General features: G+C 35.0%; 1 protein-coding gene across 2 annotated transcripts in view; it reads left to right on the top strand.

The window, feature by feature from the left end:
• Positions 1-19003, top strand: part of WASHC4 (WASH complex subunit 4) — a 51457-nt gene that overhangs the window by 9270 nt on the left and 23184 nt on the right. The window contains exons 7-18 of one of the 2 annotated variants that reach the window (XM_065887119.1): positions 123-205; positions 1832-1874; positions 2321-2424; positions 3023-3143; positions 4561-4684; positions 4789-4916; positions 5730-5890; positions 10738-10864; positions 14816-14941; positions 16989-17096; positions 17609-17755; positions 17880-17959. In XM_065887119.1, coding sequence (XP_065743191.1) covers positions 123-205; positions 1832-1874; positions 2321-2424; positions 3023-3143; positions 4561-4684; positions 4789-4916; positions 5730-5890; positions 10738-10864; positions 14816-14941; positions 16989-17096; positions 17609-17755; positions 17880-17959 — 1352 coding nt within the window. Of the gene's footprint in view, positions 1-122; positions 206-1831; positions 1875-2320; positions 2425-3022; positions 3144-4560; positions 4685-4788; positions 4917-5729; positions 5891-10737; positions 10868-14815; positions 14942-16988; positions 17097-17608; positions 17756-17879; positions 17960-19003 lie in introns of both variants that reach the window. The other variant, XM_065887118.1, reaches the window with a different exon arrangement.

The following is a 19003-nucleotide window of genomic DNA, read 5'->3' as shown; positions in this document are numbered from 1 at the left end:
CTACAGGTTAACTGGAGATTTTTAGTAGAAAATTGTTTTGTTTAGCATTGTTACCATAAAAATTCAGTCAGAAATAGTGACATTTACTCAACTTGTAACATATACTCAACTTGTCATTTCAGGAACTGTCTTGTTTTGTTACGAGGTGCTATGAAGTGGTGATGAATGTAGTCCATCAGTTGGCTGCCCTCTATATCAGTAACAAGTAATGGATTTTAGAAATGTTTTTACATTTTTAATAGAGATGCAGGAAATGTTTTTCTTAAACTAGCTGAATATATGAAAGTTTTTCATTTGTTCACTCACTTATTCACTCATTCCTTCATTCACTTATTCAGCATTCTTTGAACACTCATGATGTTTTAAACACTACTTGATGTGTGTAATCCATAGGTTAGTAAGACAGTTTCTGCCATGGTGAATGAGCCCATTATCTGTCTGAACGAGAATGTTGACAATAATCTTAAAGAAATCTGATTGTATAGAAAAGGCTAATATAGAATTAGTATATGTACCAACTTCTCTCTACTTATTTCCTCTTTCCTTTACATTGAAGGGTCCTTGGATTAGAATCATGTGACACTTTTCTTAAACTACAGAATCTTGGGGAGTGGGGCTAGGTAATCTACCCTGAAAAATTTTTGTGAGTAATTCTAATGCTCTTCCAAGTTTGGGGACCACTGCCCTAAATCAAGAAAAAGACCACATTTTCATAGAGCCCTTAGTATTCTTAACCACCACAAAGTAATATCTTGCATTTGATTAAAACTGTATATTTAAAAATTTTCCCATTTACTACTTAATTATAATGTTACAAAACTTTGTTTAGGTATATGACTAGGGATTCTCAATTATGAGAAGAGAGATAACTGAAGCCCAAAGGAATTATTTGCCAAGGTTCCATAGCAAGTTAGGTACTGCTTTTTTGGTCACCAGTCCATTCATTGTTGTTCTTACTATACCATGCTGCATCTCAACTCTCTTTATAAAATGAAAGACTGTGTTAACTGTTTCTCATTCTCATGTTTTTCCAGTCAGTCAGTTATTTATTTTATGTTCTGTGCTCTCACTGAAGTTCTCCTCATGGTAGAAGTGAATGAGAGCACAGCTCCCCCCAACCCCTGCTGTACTTGGTGTGTAATTCAAAGAGACTCCCCACTACCACACTGCTGCCCTTGAAAGAGGAAATTTGTCTGAATTTTGTGTTTAATTTTTTAAATATTCTGTCTTGTGGGATATTTATATATGCTTTGATAAGTATTAATTTATTTACTGTTGAGTAGATTGACTCTCTAGGAAGTAAAATTGAATTATCCTGGGGCTTTTGACTTTGGTATAATCCCAATTGTATGCATTGTTTTTTCAGTAGGAATGAGAATGCTAGCAATAAATCCAGCTGAACAAGGTCTAGTTCCCAAATGCCAGTTTGGGTGGGATAACAAAGATTCTAGTTGAAAATTGCGAAATTCTGATAGTTTAGAAAGAAATAAATACCAGTTTTGTTATTTCTTTAGCTCCATCCCAAGTTAGATCCTTTAGGTTTGAATGGCTAAGGGTTATTCATGGGCTGCCTATTGACATATACCTACCCACTGAGGAGTTGGGTGTAGGCAAGGAGAGCCCAGACTCTGTATGTACAAGTTATCTGCTTGGGAAAGTGGAATACGATAATAATTCTTTGGGTCATGTAAATTTTAGTGACTAAAGCCTAAATAAAAATAAATACATATTAAAATTCCAAGAGCTTCTGCTGTTATGTGTTTTCCTTAAACATGAACTGTGACAAAAAAGGAGATTTTTTTTTTTTAACTTGGGTGTTATTTTATTACAGGATTGCACCCAAAATTATAGAGACAACTGGAGTTCATTTTCAGGTAAAAGTAATTTAACTTGACCTGTAAAACTGTAATTTTTAGTATATTTTACTTTGGAGTTTGCATCATTGGGGAGTACAACAATTATTGCAAGGCTCTTAAAGGAGTTCTTTTTTTTTGCATTTGTTCTCTTTTATCTGTGAAGTTGATGAGGCATTACTGACCCACTATCAGTGTAACTCTTCCTAGTATTGGCCCAATGCAGACTCTCCAAGTGGTCTCTTCAGAGAATCTACAGTATCACGATCAAGGATGAAATATTGGGTGAAGGGTTTCCCAATTTAAGGCTGATGGTTCCATCTGAGGATTAACAGTTTCATCTGTAGTTTAATTTACCCACTGCTTTAATTTAGTAATTAGCCCAAGTATGTTTAACTTAAAAAATCCACATGAAGCTTAACTTCTAACTAGTGATTAAATGATAATCATTTAAGGTTTTTTGACAGACTATGTATGAGCACTTGGGAGAGCTGCTAACAGTTCTGCTTACCCTGGATGAAATTATTGATAATCATATCACACTGAAAGACCACTGGACTATGTACAAAAGGTGAGCCAATTACAATGTTTAAAATACTCTTACTTTGTATAGGTAATGTATTAGTAAAAAATAAATAAATATAAATAGTACAGATCCGTTAGGAGACCTGAAGATCTGTATTTAGAAGAATCTCATGTCAGATTTTCTTTGAAGACAGTAACCATTCTTTTAATTTCAGGTAGGCTTTTTGAGAGTATGATATACTTGTACAAAGCATCCTAATTCTTAAAGTGTAGTTGTTAATTTGACTATCTTAGGACTCAGATTCATTTTTTCCTTGTTCTATACGAATGATAGTTGTTTATTCTCCGCTTGGTTTTATTTTGTTATATACTCCAGAACTTTTAAAAGTCAAGGCATTTTGTTTTATTCAATCTATAAGCATTCACTAAATGTCTGTTACCTAGAGAGCACCAGATATCTGAATTTAAAATGATATAAAAAGGTATGATTAGAAAATTAAATATGTTAGGATTGTTTTTGTTCAAATTTTCAAATGTGTAGAGCCAAACAAGTGATACAAATATAAAACTTTGATTTCTGGGAATATTTTTAATACAGTAATTTATTAGGCAAATCAGAGGTCTTTCTCCTACTTTTCTACAAGGTTACTGAAATCTGTCCATCACAACCCTTCAAAATTTGGAATTCAGGAAGAAAAACTAAAGCCATTTGAAAAGTTCTTGCTGAAGCTAGAAGGACAGTTACTTGATGGAATGATATTTCAGGTATGAGTGCTGTATCAGGCTATAATAAATGGGCTTATATTAGTAGACCCATTTCAGAATTGTAGTGGGTCACTTTTATAGCATATTGTTGTGACTATATTTTTCTTTAAAAGTGCTTAGGCTTAGAACATGGTTAATGTACTAAAATATAGTTATATCAGTATCTAGTAGGAAATGAAATTAATAGTATACTGGTTGTATTTGTGATAAGGGTTTTTTAAATTATGTAAAAGGATAAAACTGTTCAAGGGTTAGTATCTGAGTAGTTGTGTCAGGCATTTTGTTGTTAACCTCTAGATTTAGGTTTGTAAGACAGCCTTTTATAAGTCTGTTTTAATTTCCTACTCGGAATATAATTTGCATCTGCACAATCCAGGTAGCTTCTAACCACGTGTGGCTGTTTAAATGTAAATTAGTTAAGAAAAATAAAAATTCATTTCTTCTGCTACACTAGCAACATGTCAAATTCTTAATAGCTGCGTGTAATCTCATTATCACACTGCACCTTAAACTTACATATGTTACATGCCAGTGATATCTCAGTAAAGCTGGGAGAAAAGCCAGCTGTGGCTAACGATCATATCAGACAGCACAGATATAAAACATTTTCATCATCACAGAAAGTTCTGTTGGATGGCACAGCTTTGGGTAGTATCCACCAGAAATTGCATTACAGTACCCTTGAACAACATGGGTTTGAACTGCACAGGTCCACTTATATATGTATATTTTTCAATAGTAAACGCTATAGTATTACACAGTCCACGGTTGGCTGAATGCAAGTGTGCGGAGAAACCGTGGATGCAGAGGGCTAGCTCTAAATTATACGGGGATTAACCCCCACTTGTTCAAGGGTCAACTGTGTGTTCCATTTAAAACCTGATTCAAGGTTACCTTTATATTTTAGATGATCACAGTTTTTACAGAATGATCACAACTCTTGTTTATACCAACTTAACTGTTAATCTGTTAATTTCAGAAGAATTTTTTTGTTGATTCTTTTTCCAGGAGCCATTTCTACACATAATGTAATAAAGTGTTAGGAAAGTAATTGTAAACAGAAAAAGTCTCTTAAAATTGCAAATTAAAATAATAAAGCATGCTTTCCCATGCTTCATCAGATATACCTTCTATACGTCAGCAAGCATCACTTGTGTGTATCTCTTCATGTAGAATTAGAGATTTTGGTTCAGTTTTATTACTTTCACATAAGGGGTACTCAAATATGTAAGTACATATACATTTCCCATTCAGAAGGATTTAGATATTAGGTTAAGGTTAAAAACCTGAGCCTCAGTGTTAGTAAAATCAAAATGATGAATGTAGGAGTTATCACTCTATATTTAAATCTGTTTAAAGCATATTAAGTCATAATAGCTTATGAGAGTATAAATTTCTCTAAATGTTTCCTGTCTAGGCCTGTATAGAACAGCAGTTTGATTCTCTCAATGGAGGAGTATCTGTGTCAAAAAATAGCACTTTTGCTGAAGAATTTGCACATAGTATTCGCTCAATTTTTGCAAATGTAGAAGCCAAACTTGGTAATGTAACATGCATTTTTTGGTTTTCATTTAAAAGTTTTCATTTCCTTTAAAGCAGAATTTTAAGTATATTCTGTTTTTCTCTCATGTTATTGTTTTATAAGGAGAACCTTCTGAAATTGACCAGAGAGACAAGTATGTAGGAATTTGTGGACTCTTTGTATTGCACTTTCAAATTTTTCGAACGGTTGATAAAAAGTTTTATAAGTCTTTATTGGACATTTGTAAGAAGGTAAGAACTTGGAACTTCTATTTTTTTCAGTTTGAATAGATGGAAAAGATTTGGGATAAAATTGGGTATTTTAAAATGTATTTTATTCCTGCTTACAAAAATAATAATTTTTGTAATAATAATTACAAAAATAATATCATAATATTCATTTTAAAAAGTCTAAGCATTCCAGAAATAAGTAACATAGTAAATGAAAATACCCCATAATTCCACATTGTATAAATACATATTAGTGGATGCTTTTCCACATTTTTTCCTGTACATTAACTTGCTATTACTACTTTTTTCTCTTTCTTTTCCTTCGCTTTCTCTTCTTGCCACCCATTCTCATTATTGAAGTAGGAAAAAATTTAAAACAATTTTTTTCTCTGTCTTTGCTGTTTCCATGATGTGGCACCTGTTTTCAAAATTGAAAATTTAGATGGTTTATATAATCAAGTGATCTATGACCATGAGAACCCAGCCATCTTGGATATTTATTTTGTATTTTTTCACTAAAATAGAGTGAAAGTAAAGGTCATGAAGACTCAAGTTTCTGTTTAATTTTTGCATATTTTTGTTCATCTGAAAATCTGTGAGTGTGTGTTGTTTAATATTTAGACAGAATAAAATTAGTGTCATGCTCCACACCAGATATAGGAATGCCTTTACTCTGTGCCACATTAACATAATTTATCTCATATTAATGAGTATCTTTTTATCATTATTTTTCTTGAAATAAGTTGTTTTCCATTGCATGTTGTAGGATTATTAAACAGTTTGTTGCTTAACCTGCATTTAATGATTTTCCTCCTCTTTCATTTCCTGTTTCAGGTACCAGCCATCACTCTGACTGCTAATATTATTTGGTTTCCCGACAATTTTTTGATCCAGAAAATACCAGCAGCTGCCAAACTTCTGGATAGAAAAAGTCTTCAAGCCATTAAAATATACAGAGATACTTTCCTACAGCAGAAAGCTCAGTCACTTACCAAGTAGGTTTTATAAGTACCCATAATGTAAATATTTAGATAGTTTATATTTTCAAATTTTATACTGATTCTAAATATGCAGAAAGCATTTGAATTATAAGATCAGACATAGTTACTCATTACCAGAGAAAACGTTGGGCAATCTCTAGGAGATTTATTTTCTAGGAGTGTTTTTTGTTTTAAATGTTGTAGGCTTAAACTCAATTTAAGATGTAGGCAAATTATACTTTATGGAAATATAGATATGTGTGCATACATTCATATACTTTTTGTCAGGTGCATTAAATATTTTTGTGTGTAAAGTGAAGTCTGCAGTAGATGCCAGTTGATGACATTTAGAACATTGTGTGTACATGACTCAATGTTGATTTTTGCAGGAGTTGACTTTAGTTTAATGCACTCCTTTTTTAAATTTTTATGAAAGTAATGTATGCACATATTTAAGAAGTTAAGAAGTACTAAAGGTTCAGAGGAAAAAAATGATTGTCCTCTGCCCCATTCCCCCCTGTGCCTTCGTCCTGCTTCCTAAAAGAACACTTTTAACTCTTAGTTTCTTCTGATACTTACATCTTTTAGCTTATCTTACTGTGTAAAATTTCAAGTATACACAAAATAGAGAAAATAGTATAATGAGCCCCCATGTTCTCATCACATAGCCTTAACAATTAAATTTACTGTACATTGTCACTTGAGTATACTGCTAAAATTTCACGTTGACTGGGATGAAGATTTTAAGTGAAGCGACACAGGACTCTGCCAGTGGCCCTGTACTGGACAGTTTTTAACTGTAACATGGTTAAAGGGTAATAGGGATATTTACCTACTTTCTGTTAATCTTGACTATTGAGGGGAAATTGGGTCACTCCTGTACAGTGGGGCAAAGAGGAATATATCTGGAATATACGAGATCCCCTAAAGCATCTCTTAGTACCCCCAGGTCCTATAATTAAAGTTAGTGGAGAGTGACAAGTCAATTCAGGCAGGACTACTCATGGCAGAGATTTCAGGGCACTCCAGTACACTCTGAAACAGAGTTGAGGAGGGATAAAGACATAAGTTTGGATTTAGATTAGAGAGATGAGCTCAGTAGGATGGAGAGACAGGACCAGGCTTGGTAGCAGTAATTTAAAAAAAGATGTGTATGTTTTAGTTATCAGAGACTTCATATTCTTTAACAGTATGATGCAGTTGCTAAAACTGTCAGTTTGTACTTGGATTACATTAATAACTATACCCAAGTTATGGAAGCTAGTAGTTATAATATCTAGGCTAGGGGAATTGGTAGTTCCATTAAATTCTTATTGGTCAGATTATAATGAGTGTTTGGTGGTGCCACATTTTAAGAGGGCCACAAACGGTAGCATCTTCAGATGAACCTGATCAGGATGTTAGATCTGAGAACCATGACCTTTGAAGACTCACTGAAAAGTCTCTATATAGTTTGGCCTTTAAAAGAGAAATCTGAGGAATGATGTATTAGATTTCTTTAAATATTTGAAGGGCATTCAGGTTGAAGAGGGAACAGATTTGATCTCTGTGGCTCCAAGAAGTTGAATTAGAACCAAAAGATGAATGTGACACATATTAATAATAATTGCCAACATTATCAAGCTTGTAACTATGTAGTAGGCATTATGCTAAAGGCTTTAAACACATTGTCTTTTGTAAACCCTGTAACAGTCTTCTCATATGGGAAATAACAAAGTCACAACTAGTATTTACCCTATGCTTTCTATAAGCCAATAACTATTCCAGGAACTTCATGTGTATCATCTTTTTTAATCATCAGAAAATCCTATGAGGTAGGTACTGTTGTCATGTCCATTTTATAGGTGAGAAAATTGAGACACAGAGGGATTGAACTTACCCAAATCGAAACAACTAATATGTACAGAGCTGGGAAGTCTTAACTCTAGAGCACAAGCTCTTAACACTACCCTATAGTGTTTCTCTATATTTTTATCCCATTTTCAGGTAAGGAAAATGAGGCTTAGAGAAATGAACTTTGCCAGGTCACACAGCTGGGTACGTATCAGAGAAGGCATGCAAACCCACGCCCGTCCTACTCTAGAGCCTTTGCGACAGAGTTGTGTAGGCTGCCCTGAGAGGTAATGTACCCTTTCACCAGAGCTACGCAGGCAGAATAGAGATGACCATCAGTCCAGGGTGCTGGAGGAACTGAGTCGTATTATGTAAAAGATTGAATAAGTTGACTTTCAAAGACACCCCCCCCCCCCGTGTGATAACATTTCAATATTTCTGAATTCTTTAATTTCAAAAACATACCTCTCTGCAGTCACTATAGAGCTCCTTTGAGCTGAAGAGGGCAATGTCTTTTTCATTCTCCTCATTAACTGCCAAAGAAACCTAAAATTCACAACACTAAAGTGAAACCCAGGAGAGAGGAGATGGTGTGATCAACATGAGCTTTGTCTGACATTTTAGAAGAAGTTGAGGAAGTGACTAAGGGCTGTCCCAGTCAGGCTCCAGAGTTCATTATGGAGGAAGAGGAAACAGTGGGGGACAGTTTTCCTGCCTCCGCACCATACATTAGACCCCACGTGGCCAAGTGCCCCCAGCCACCTCTTTGACTAGGGTCCAAGGTTTGTAGGTTGCTGCATTTTGCTTTTTGTTCACAACCATTTTGATGCTGGGGATACTGCCCTTGGAGGGTAGAGGTATGAACCTTTGTTTCAAACCCCCAGTTGACGTACAAGTGTTGACACTGTTAAGTGCTTTATATTAGGACAGGAGATTTGTTCTTTCTCCCTAGTGTTACTCCTGTTTGTACTTGGAAATGAAGCTGACAATCTGACAGGACCCTTTTTGGACTCACTTTGTCAATTAACTTGGCTTTTTAAAACTTGAAGCAGTTTCATTTTTATATATTTACAGGAGATAAAGATTATCTGGTGTCTGGATCTAGGAATGATGGGTGGAGTGACAGACCTCTGCTTTATCCCATGTAGTGTGACCTAAAACTCAGTGATTCTTGACTGCCCTTGACTGTGTATTAGCCTTCTTCTTAATGTTACTGATTGGATTGCCATCAACTTGATTGCTGTTGTAGGCCTCTTCTGTCCCTGCTTGTGACTTTACTGTTCCCTTCTGTACATTGTATCCCTGCTTGGGTCCTGATCACAGCCTCTTCCTTAAAGTGGAGGCATTGCCCTAAGACTCTGCTCTTACTCTGTGTTCCAGACTTCTAAATCAAATCATCCACAAGTCAAATAATACATTTTAGTGCCATTTGAGGCAAAGCCAGAAGTGCAGCTATTGGTGTCTTTTGTATAATGGAATCCTGGCTCAGAAGAAATAATTTTTCTCAGATTTGATTGAATTAATTAAAATTAAACTTAATTTTTTTTTTTTTTTGCGGTATGCGGGCTTCTCACTGCTGTGGCCCCTCCTGTCACGGAGCACAGGCTCCGGACACGCAGGCTCAGCGGCCATGGCCCATGGGCCCAGCCGCTCCGCGGCATGTGGGATCCTCCCGGACCGGGGCATGAACCCGAGTCCCCTGCATCGGCAGGCGGACTCTCAACCACTGCGCCGCCAGGGAAGCCCAAACTTAATTGTTTTTAAAATAAAAGAAGTATAGCTTAAATAGCTTGTGGGCTAAAAGTTCTCATCTTGAGTAATTTGAAATGCATTGATATAGTGATTTAGTGTTAGTAAGCAGCCTGCATAGTAGAATTATATTATTGATTTAGTTTTTCCACGATGGGAAAGCTTCCTAGATTTGGGCTGAAGTCCTGGCTTGGCTGTGTACTAGTTATATGATGTTGGGCACATTACTTCTCTGTGTGTCAGTTTCCTCTTCTGTAAAATGGAGATCGTAATACTTAACCTCATAAGGTTAATGTGAGGATTTAATGAGTTAATTTGTGTAAAGTGCTTATAACAGTTGCTGGGCATATAGTAAGCATTCAGTAAATGTTAGCTTTTATATTCAGATTCTGACAGCTTCCATTCATTTCTGGTTCAAGCTGTCATCCCCTTTTTCCTGCATTATCACAGGAGCTTCCTAAGTGGTTTTCCTGCTTTTACCATTGTCCCCTTTATAGTTTATTTTCAACATACCAGTCAAAGTGATATTGATCCTCTTCAGAGTTAGAGTAGGTCACTCTGCCCAAATCCTCTAGAGGCTTTCCACTGAAGTCCTTACTGCCCTACCAGGCATTACACAAATCCCCTTTCCACTCTGCACTTTCCTATTCCTCCAACCCCCCGACCCCTGTACCTCTCTGATCTTTTCTGTTCTCATCTCTGCCCTCTGTGCTCCTGTCATACTGACTTCTCTGTTATTACTTGAACATGCCAGACAAACTGCTGTTTTGGGATGATTGCATTTGTTATTTACTTTCCTAAAATTCTCCTCTATATATTTGCATGGATTACTTATTCAACTTCAAATCTTGGCTCAAAATCAGCTTTTACAATAGGCCTACTTTGATCACTGTGTTTAAAATTGTACTTACCACCCCAGTGGCTCTTTTCCCTGCTATATTTTTTCCATAGCACATATCTGACATCTTACAGATTTCAGTTTCTAATTTCTTTATTATACAAGTCTCCTTTCTAGAATGTAAGCTTCGTGGGGGCAGAGATTTTTGTTTATTGTGTTTACTGCCCTTTGTTTTTAGTACTGAGAAACAGTGTCTGGCATGTATAGGCATTCAGTAAATATTTGCTGCTTAAGTAAATTATATTTGTATATATGATATATGTATATATTGAAAACCAGAAAGATGAAGTGGCTGCTGCAGAGAAATACTCCATCCAGTATGAAGAAATGGAAGTAAATTTTCTTTCCTATGCTGAATAACCTCAATATTTTCCTTTGTTAGAGATGTACAGTCTTACTACGTCTTTGTGAGCTCATGGATGATGAAAATGGAATCTATTTTATCTAAAGAGCAGAGAATGGATAAATTTGCTGAAGACCTCACCAATAGATGTAATGTTTTTATACAGGTAGTTGCATCTTCTTACTTAGAATATTTGGGGGGGGGGGTCATTTCTTTGTTAATCCAGTGTACAGGTGCACTTTGAAAAAACTGTAAAGGGTAGGACGTGTTCTTGTTTTTAAAACTGAAAATTGATTTGGTTATGTATGTTTGGATCTGTTTGACTTTAATTAATTAATTTAGATTTTCTGATATATGCATTTAAATCTCTACACTCCCTCCAAGGCATGACTTTTTTGCTGTATCCCATAAGTTTTTTTTTGTTTTTTTTATCCCATAAGTTTTGATGTGTTGTATTTTTATTATTCTTTAGTTCAGAATATTAAAAAACATTTATTGTGATTTTTACTTTGCTCTCTTGGTAATTTTGAAATAGAATTCTTAGTTTCTAAATGCATGAGGGTTTCCTAGTTATCTTTTTATTATTGATTTCTAGCAGTACTAAGATACTTCCAGTATTTTGAAGTTGTTGAGGCCCATTGTGGCCCAGCCTATGGACAGCTTTGGCAAACATTTCATGTATACTTAAAAAGAATGTAATTTGCTTTTTGTTGGTTGTGGTGTTCTATATATATCAAGTAGTGTCATGTTTGTTAATGATTTTGTCTGAATATTCTATCAGTTACTGAGACAGCTGGGTTAGAATCTCCCACTATTATCGTGGATTTTTCTATTTATCCTTTGTAGCTTTGTCAGCTTTTGTTTTACATATTTTGAGATGAAGTAAGTGCATAACATTTAGAATTGTTACAGTTTACTGGTGAGTCAAACCTTTTATCATTGTGACATGTCCCTTTTTATCTCTAGTAATGCTTTTTGTCATAGGTCTTTTGTGTGTGATAGTAACATAGCTGTACCAGTTTTCTTTTAATTAAGGTCTATATGGTCCATCTGTTGTCATCCTTTTACTTGCATCCTGTTTGACTTCTTTTTTTAATGTGTGTCTCCTATAAGCAGCCTGTATTTCTCCCCAATAAAACCGTTTTCTGTATATGTCAATACTGATATTTAGATTTAAAATTAGCACCTGATTAGTTGCTTTCTATTTGTCTCACTTGTTCTGTGTCCCTATTCTTTTCCTTTCTTGCTCTTTTGAATTATTTTTATTATTTCATTCTTCCTTCTATTGGTTTGTTAATTCAGTATTTTACTCTTTTTTTAGTGGTTAATGTAGAGATATTAAGATGCATTATTGAACATTCGACTCCAATATAGATTAGTAGTTTCACCATTTTCCAGACAGTATAAGGATCTTAAGCCACTTGAATTCTATTTATCCCTCTGTCACCTGTGCTGCTGCTGTGTATTTTGATTCTGTATATATTTTAAATCTTATAAGGCATTGTTGCTGTTGTTTTTAATAGTATTCACTTAGATTTACCCATATATTTACCCATTCTGTTGTTTTTTATCCTTCCTGCATCTCCTCATCTTTCTACTTGCAGAATACCTGTTAGTATTTCATTTAATTTTGTTTTTGTTGAGAAGTCAGCTTTCAGTTTTGTTGCTTTTTCAATATGTGTCTTTGTTTATAAGATTTACTTTTTGGCTTTTAGCGATATTATTACTTTGATGAACCTATGTGTGGTTTTCTTTGTGTTTGTGCTGCTTGGGATTTGTAGAGCTTCTGGAGTTTCCGGAAAATTCTCAGTCATTAACTCTTTAAGTACTATTTCTGTTCTGTTCTCTTTCTGTTCTAATTATTTTTTCAGTTACATCTAACCTGCTATTAAACCCATCTGCTGACTTCTTATTTTTTTCTGAGTTAATTTTAATTATTTTACTTTTCAGTTTGTTTCTTTTTTATAGTTTCCAGTTGTTTTCTGAAATAATTTTGTGTTTTATTTCTTCAGCATATTCAACATAACTATTTTGAAGCCCATGTCTAATAATTTCATTATCTAGGTCTTTCTATTATCTATTTTTTGTTGTTGTTTGTTTTTGGATATGTCTTATCTCTTTGTATGCCTTGTTATTTTTAATAACGCATGTTGTATATGGAAAAACTGTAGATATAATTGAGGATCTGGGTATTGTTTTTCTTCCTCCAGAGAGGATTTAATTTTTGCTTCTGATACACAGCTAGTCTAGGACAAGCAGCACCCAGATCGCCTCAGCCCAGTCATAGATTGAGATGACTTAAAGTGGGACCTAAATTCTATGATGGCTGTCATTTCTAGTTCATGCTTACTTTCTAGGGGGTAGTTTTTAAGAACCCAACTCAAAAAAAAAAAAAGAACCCAACTCAGAGCCTAGGTGATTTGCCAGGACCTCCTCCCCTCCTTGATGGGCCATGGACTCATATTTTTACCCTCCTTCCCTTGTGGGTTTGGCTTCTGTCTTTACTACCCTCTTTGGGAATGGGCAGATGCCTCTGTGGGAAAGCAGCCACAAATGCCAGGCTCATGTCTTTGGGTTTCTGTCTTCTTCCAGGTCTTGGCCTTGTATTTTCTTATTTTCTTGATAGCTCTTTGATGCTTTTCAAGAGATTTTAAAAATGTTTTGCCCAGATTTCCTAGCTGTTTTCTGTGGAAAGGTTGGTCCAAATTATTCTGCAGTTAACGGAAACAGACCCCAGACCTCCCCCCTCCCCATTTAGATGTTTAAAATACATCTTTTGTCAATGTCCTTTACAAATTAATGACCATCAAGGAATGGTGTGGTATTGGCCCATGAGTGCTCTGCCCCCTTTCCCCCACAAAAAAGAAACTCCCTTTTTTTTTTACCTGCCTTAGAGTTACACTTTTGCTGTTCCTTGTCTCTGCTTTTTAACTTTTCCCAGTGCTGCGCTAGGGCAGAGTCTGGTGTAATAGTCCTGTAGCTGACAAGGTAAGACTTGTGGCTCTTTCCTGCATGTATGCCCCAAGCTTTGGTCTTATTGTCACCTCTTAGGCTGCTACCTTCTCTCTCATTTCTTAGTTCTCTTAATTTTATCACATCTCTTCATCACAGAGCTATTACTGGTTCACAAAAATCCCCTCTCCCCCCATTGGGTATCACTCCTTTAGTGAGCCATTGTTACTGATGGTAGAGCAGGAGAAAAAGGTTGAGAATCACTGGCATATAGCTTCTGCCCTGGCTCGTTGGATATATTCACAATAACGTAGTTCATTTCTAAACTGTACATGTATCTTTTTTTGGTCCTTCTTTATAAACCTAAAGAATCTCCATCATTATGTTTCTCTGTGTCCTTTTTGGATCTAAATGAAAATATATTTGAGAGGTAATACCCATTTTCCTGTTTTGTATTCTATACTGTTTCCCTGGGTTTACTAGCACTAAATTTTTTTTTTAAACCTTACAAGACCTGTGGCTTCCTTCATAAATAGAAGGATAGGAGAGAATCTGTTCTTATTGGGCTGGAAAGAGAGAAAGACTGAATAGCACCAGCATAGCAGGGGACATGGTAGCAGATGGATAGTATGGATTGTCCTGGGTGAAAAAGAAACGGGGATTCGCTTGGAACTGAGAAATACTGTTGGATATCTGTACTGGCCAGAGAGCAGCTCTCTTTCTCCTTCTCATTTTTCAATTCCTACTTCCTTAGAGTCCTCAGCTCTTGTCTTAAGCTGCAGCAGATAGGAGTCTTTATCTTCTTGCCTGGCAGGTAAGATAAGGATGAATAGATATCTTCCTGACATCCAGATCGTTCCTCTGAAAGTCTTGTTTTAATGGAAAGATTCTTTAACTGTGGTTATATGCTGTAATGTCAACCTTACTAAATTTCTGGTAAGTGATAGGTTACATAACTTTTAAGGGCTGCTTTGAAACTTAACCACCATGTATAACATTGTGTAAGAAAGAATATTTCAAAATCTTAAGAGCTGACTTTAAAATGAACTTTAAAAACACTAGTTATTGGCAAGTTGAAGAATTATTATTACATAGAGAATGAAATCTTGAAGAAATGAAACCTTTTCTTGTGATTATAATCAATGTTTTATATTATTTTTTATAGGGCTTTTTATATGCATATAGTATTAGTACCATTATTAAAACCACAATGAATCTCTACATGTCCATGCAAAAGCCAATGACCAAAACATCAGTTAAGGCATTATGCAGGCTTGTTGAACTTCTCAAGGTAGGTTTTAGATTATTTTACCTTGCCATTATAATTGAGAAATGACCCGAGCTTAAAGCAGGATTTTTTCTTTTGGTTAAGGTTTGACTTCTTGATTATGAGAATAAAAAAATTATGGAAAAGTGTACTCATCTCTCAGTTGGATAACGGAACTAGCCACTGAAAGAAATTTCTGAGTAGTTTTCTATGAATGGCCAATAAACTTTATTAAAAGTTAACTTGTGGTGAAAGAGAAAAGAAGGAAAATGAAAAGGTATTAGCCTAAGTATTGATAAAGTTTTACTCACGGAAGTTTTAAGCATGTTGCATGAGTTTTAAAAATACATGAGACAGGCTTCCCTGGTGGCGCAGTGGTTGAGAGTCCGCCTGCTGATGCAGGGGACGCAGGTTTGTGCCCCAGTCCGGGAAGATCCCACATGCCGCGGAGCGGGTGGGCCCCTGAGCCATGGCCGCTGAGCTTGCGCGTCCGGAGCCTGTGCTTCGCAGCGGGAGAGGCCACAACAGTGAGAGGCCTGCATACCGCAAAGAAAAAAAAAAAAAATGAGACGTTAATATTATTCTATAGTATTCTAATGCATATGAGGCTAGTCAGCAGAGGCTGTTTATTTTGTTATTTAGAGAAAGTGTTATAATTTTGGGATTTGAATACTTTTGAAAATGTGGTAAAATGCTTCTTAACATACTCTGTATAAATAAAAAAAAAGAAACTCCTTACAGGCAGGAGAGCCCACTTTTAACCTTTTGTAAAAACTGAAATAAAGATTTGCTAGTAAATTTCTGCTAATAGTGGCTTTAGATTCGCTTAGGAAATAAAGATAGTTTGGAGATTGTGTCTTTAGATTTTTAGCATTTTTTTCTTTAAGGTATTACCAGTTATATTTATTTTTTATGAAATACAAATACAGAAGTATATGTATGTATAGATGCATATATATCTTATATCTAATATATAAGCATAATTTTAAAAATAATAAACACTTAAAAACCTATCATCCCACTTAGGAAATAGAATGTTACCAATATTTTCAAAGCCCCTGTGTTGTCCCTCCCTGATCGCATCCTATCCTACCTCCTCAGAGGAACCACAGCCCTGAATTTTATCATTCCCTTGTTTCTTTTTAGTTTGCCACATATGAATGAATCTATCAACCATTCATTGTTTAGTTATGTTTTTGAAATTTGTATTAATGTATTCTTCATGTATTCTTTGGCTTGGTTCATTTTACTCAAAATTTTTTATTTGAACTTAACCATGTTGGGATGAATAGCTGTAGTTCATTAATTTTCATTACTGTGTAGCTTTCCTGGCAATGGACTTTTGGGTTTTTTTCCAGTTTTTGCTATTATAAATAATGTTGCCATTTTTGTATATGTCTCTTGGTGTAATTGTGCAGAAATTTTTCTGAAGTATTGTATATCTGTGAGTGGATTGCTGGGTTCTGTGATATGTACATAATCAGCTTTTCAAGATTATGCCAGATTGTTTTCCAAAGTAGTTCTATCAGTTTACACACCTCCCACAATATATTAGACTTCCCATTGTTCCCTAACTGACCAACATTGGTGTCATTGGCCTTTTGTGTATGTTTGTGTGTGTGCACGTGCACATTGGTGTTTATAAATGATTTTATACTTAACATTCATTTCCCTGATTGTTAATCATGGTATCTTGTCTAATACTGTTAACTGTGTTTTCTTTGTGAAAAATATATTCATGTCTTTTGTTCAGTTATCTATTGAAATTTTTGCCTTTTTTAAAAAAAAGTGTTTAATTTGTTTGGTGTCTTTACATACTCTGTGTACTAATCCCTTGTGTGTGGCAGATATTTTCTCATACGTTGGCTTGTCTTTTAATTTTCTTTATAGTGACTTTTGATAGAAATCATTAATTTAATATAGTTGAATTTACCAGTCTTATCCTTTATGGTAGTGCTTTTTGCATCTCATTTACAAATGTCTTACCTAGCTCAAGGTCATAAAGATATGCTATAATTTTACCTAAACGTTTTGAGTTGATTTTCATAAAATCACTTGTGATTCTTTTTAGGCAATAGAACATATGTTCTACAGGAGAAGCCTGGTTGTGGCTGATTCAGTCTCACATATAACACAGCACCTTCAGCATCAGGCTCTTAATTCTATTTCCGTGGCCAAGGTATGAAAGTTTGTATGTATTCAGCATAATTATATCATCTTTCTATTTTGCCCTTCCTGTTGTTTTATTTGTGTTTTCTAGTTAAACCTGTGTACTCCATTTCTTCAAACACAATATTCTTGGTTATAATCTCCATGGTATTTTATGATTTTACTTAGAGTGATCAGGGTTATCTTTACTCTGAACTTGTAGCATTAACACAGTTCTATTAAAAAATGACATATTATGCATTTTAAAAATATGATGCATCTTCTTTTAAGAAATGATTTTCTTATTACATCAATACAGTAATTTTGAAGTATGCCTAGTAATTTGCTGTCCCTGACAGTGCTCAGCGATAATGTTATGGCAGTAAAGCATCGAACATTATCACAAGAAGCTGAATGGGGAAAGTATTTGTCTAAGTGCTCTTAAATTGAATCATGGAAAAGATAACAGAAATTTTTCTTCTCCATCTTTTGTTATTGCCTCAGATTTAAAGCTGATATTTCCTGTTTTCTTTTATCTTTAAGAAAAGAGTAATTTCTGACAAAAAATATAGTGAACAGCGTCTTGATGTGCTCTCTGCTCTAGTTTTGGCTGAAAACACTCTAAATGGACCAAGCACAAAGCAACGACGACTTATTGTTTCTTTGGCACTAAGTGTTGGCACACAAATGGTAAGTGTATTGCTATTATTTATGGAATAAAAGTGAGATTTGAGGTTTCACACTTCCCTTATTACTGACCTAAGAAACCTGTCTTACAAGTGCAATTTCTCTGCCTTTTTCCCCTCCCTGATAGAAAACATTTAAAGATGAAGAACTCCTTCCACTTCAAGTAGTCATGAAAAAGCTGGATCTTATCAGTGAACTTAGAGAAAGGTAAGTAGGTATATGTAATGATACTCAAAAGATAGGGGTAATGGAAACATCAGGGCTTTTTTTTTTTTTTTTAAGGATAGCAAGACAAGGAATATAACTTAGGAATATAACTTAGGTAGACCATTAGTTCCTGTTCATAACTTCTACTTTAGACTAAAAGTAGACTGTGACAAGCGATCATATTTCTTTAACTTTGCTTCTACAGTAAGAATGTAGCTTTTGGAAGAACTCACATGAGAAAATACGATATAACCCTTAGAGCATCTGGCAGACCCTGGAACATTATTGTGATCGTTGTGATGTGTATCTGTGATGGACTTAAAATTGCTGCTTTATAACAAGACTTCATCTATTTGTGAGAGACTTAGAGCCATCTCACATAGTCTTCTGTAATTTTATTTGGGGCATGAATTTGAATTACATTGTTGGGTAGCCAATCACTAATACGAATTAGGTTTTGGAAGGCTTATTTATATAGCTCCTGTGGCTTTATTGTTTTCTTTTTATTAAGCAAGCAGTAAGTTTCTTAATGGGAAAGTGGGTCTTCTGAATTTTGATTCCCAGCCGAATTAAGGTTTCAGCACAATTTGTATTTAATGCTCATATTTGTAACATGATGTTTTTGTTGTTCTGAGAAGCTCGATTTTTGTAGTTAGTGGCATTTAACTTTACACCCTTGGTAGAAATACTGAGCCTTCTTTACTCTAAGATACTTAATGATCATTTTGTTGCCTGATAATGTGTGAGATAGTCACTTAGCACAGATAGACAGGTTGAGTGCGACTGGTTTTTGTTGTTGTTGTCATTGTTTTGGTCACAGTTTTTTGAAAAGTCTCCGTTTCAGCTTTGAGACAGGTGCATGTGATGCAGGTCTTGTAAGTCGAGTCATATCAAATAATATTGAAAATAAATTTATTTTAAACTCAAAGTTATCTGTATATATTTTTTAATACCTTTATTGGAGTATAATTGCTTTACAATGTTGTGTTAGTTTCTGCTGCACAACAAAGTGAAAGAGCTGTAAGTACACATATATCCCCATAT

Source organism: Phocoena phocoena, chromosome 11 (genome assembly GCF_963924675.1).
Source record: "Phocoena phocoena chromosome 11, mPhoPho1.1, whole genome shotgun sequence".
NCBI lineage: Eukaryota > Metazoa > Chordata > Mammalia > Artiodactyla > Phocoenidae > Phocoena > Phocoena phocoena.
The sequence above is the reverse complement of the archived record's forward strand: the minus strand, read 5'-3'. Positions and strand labels throughout refer to the sequence as shown.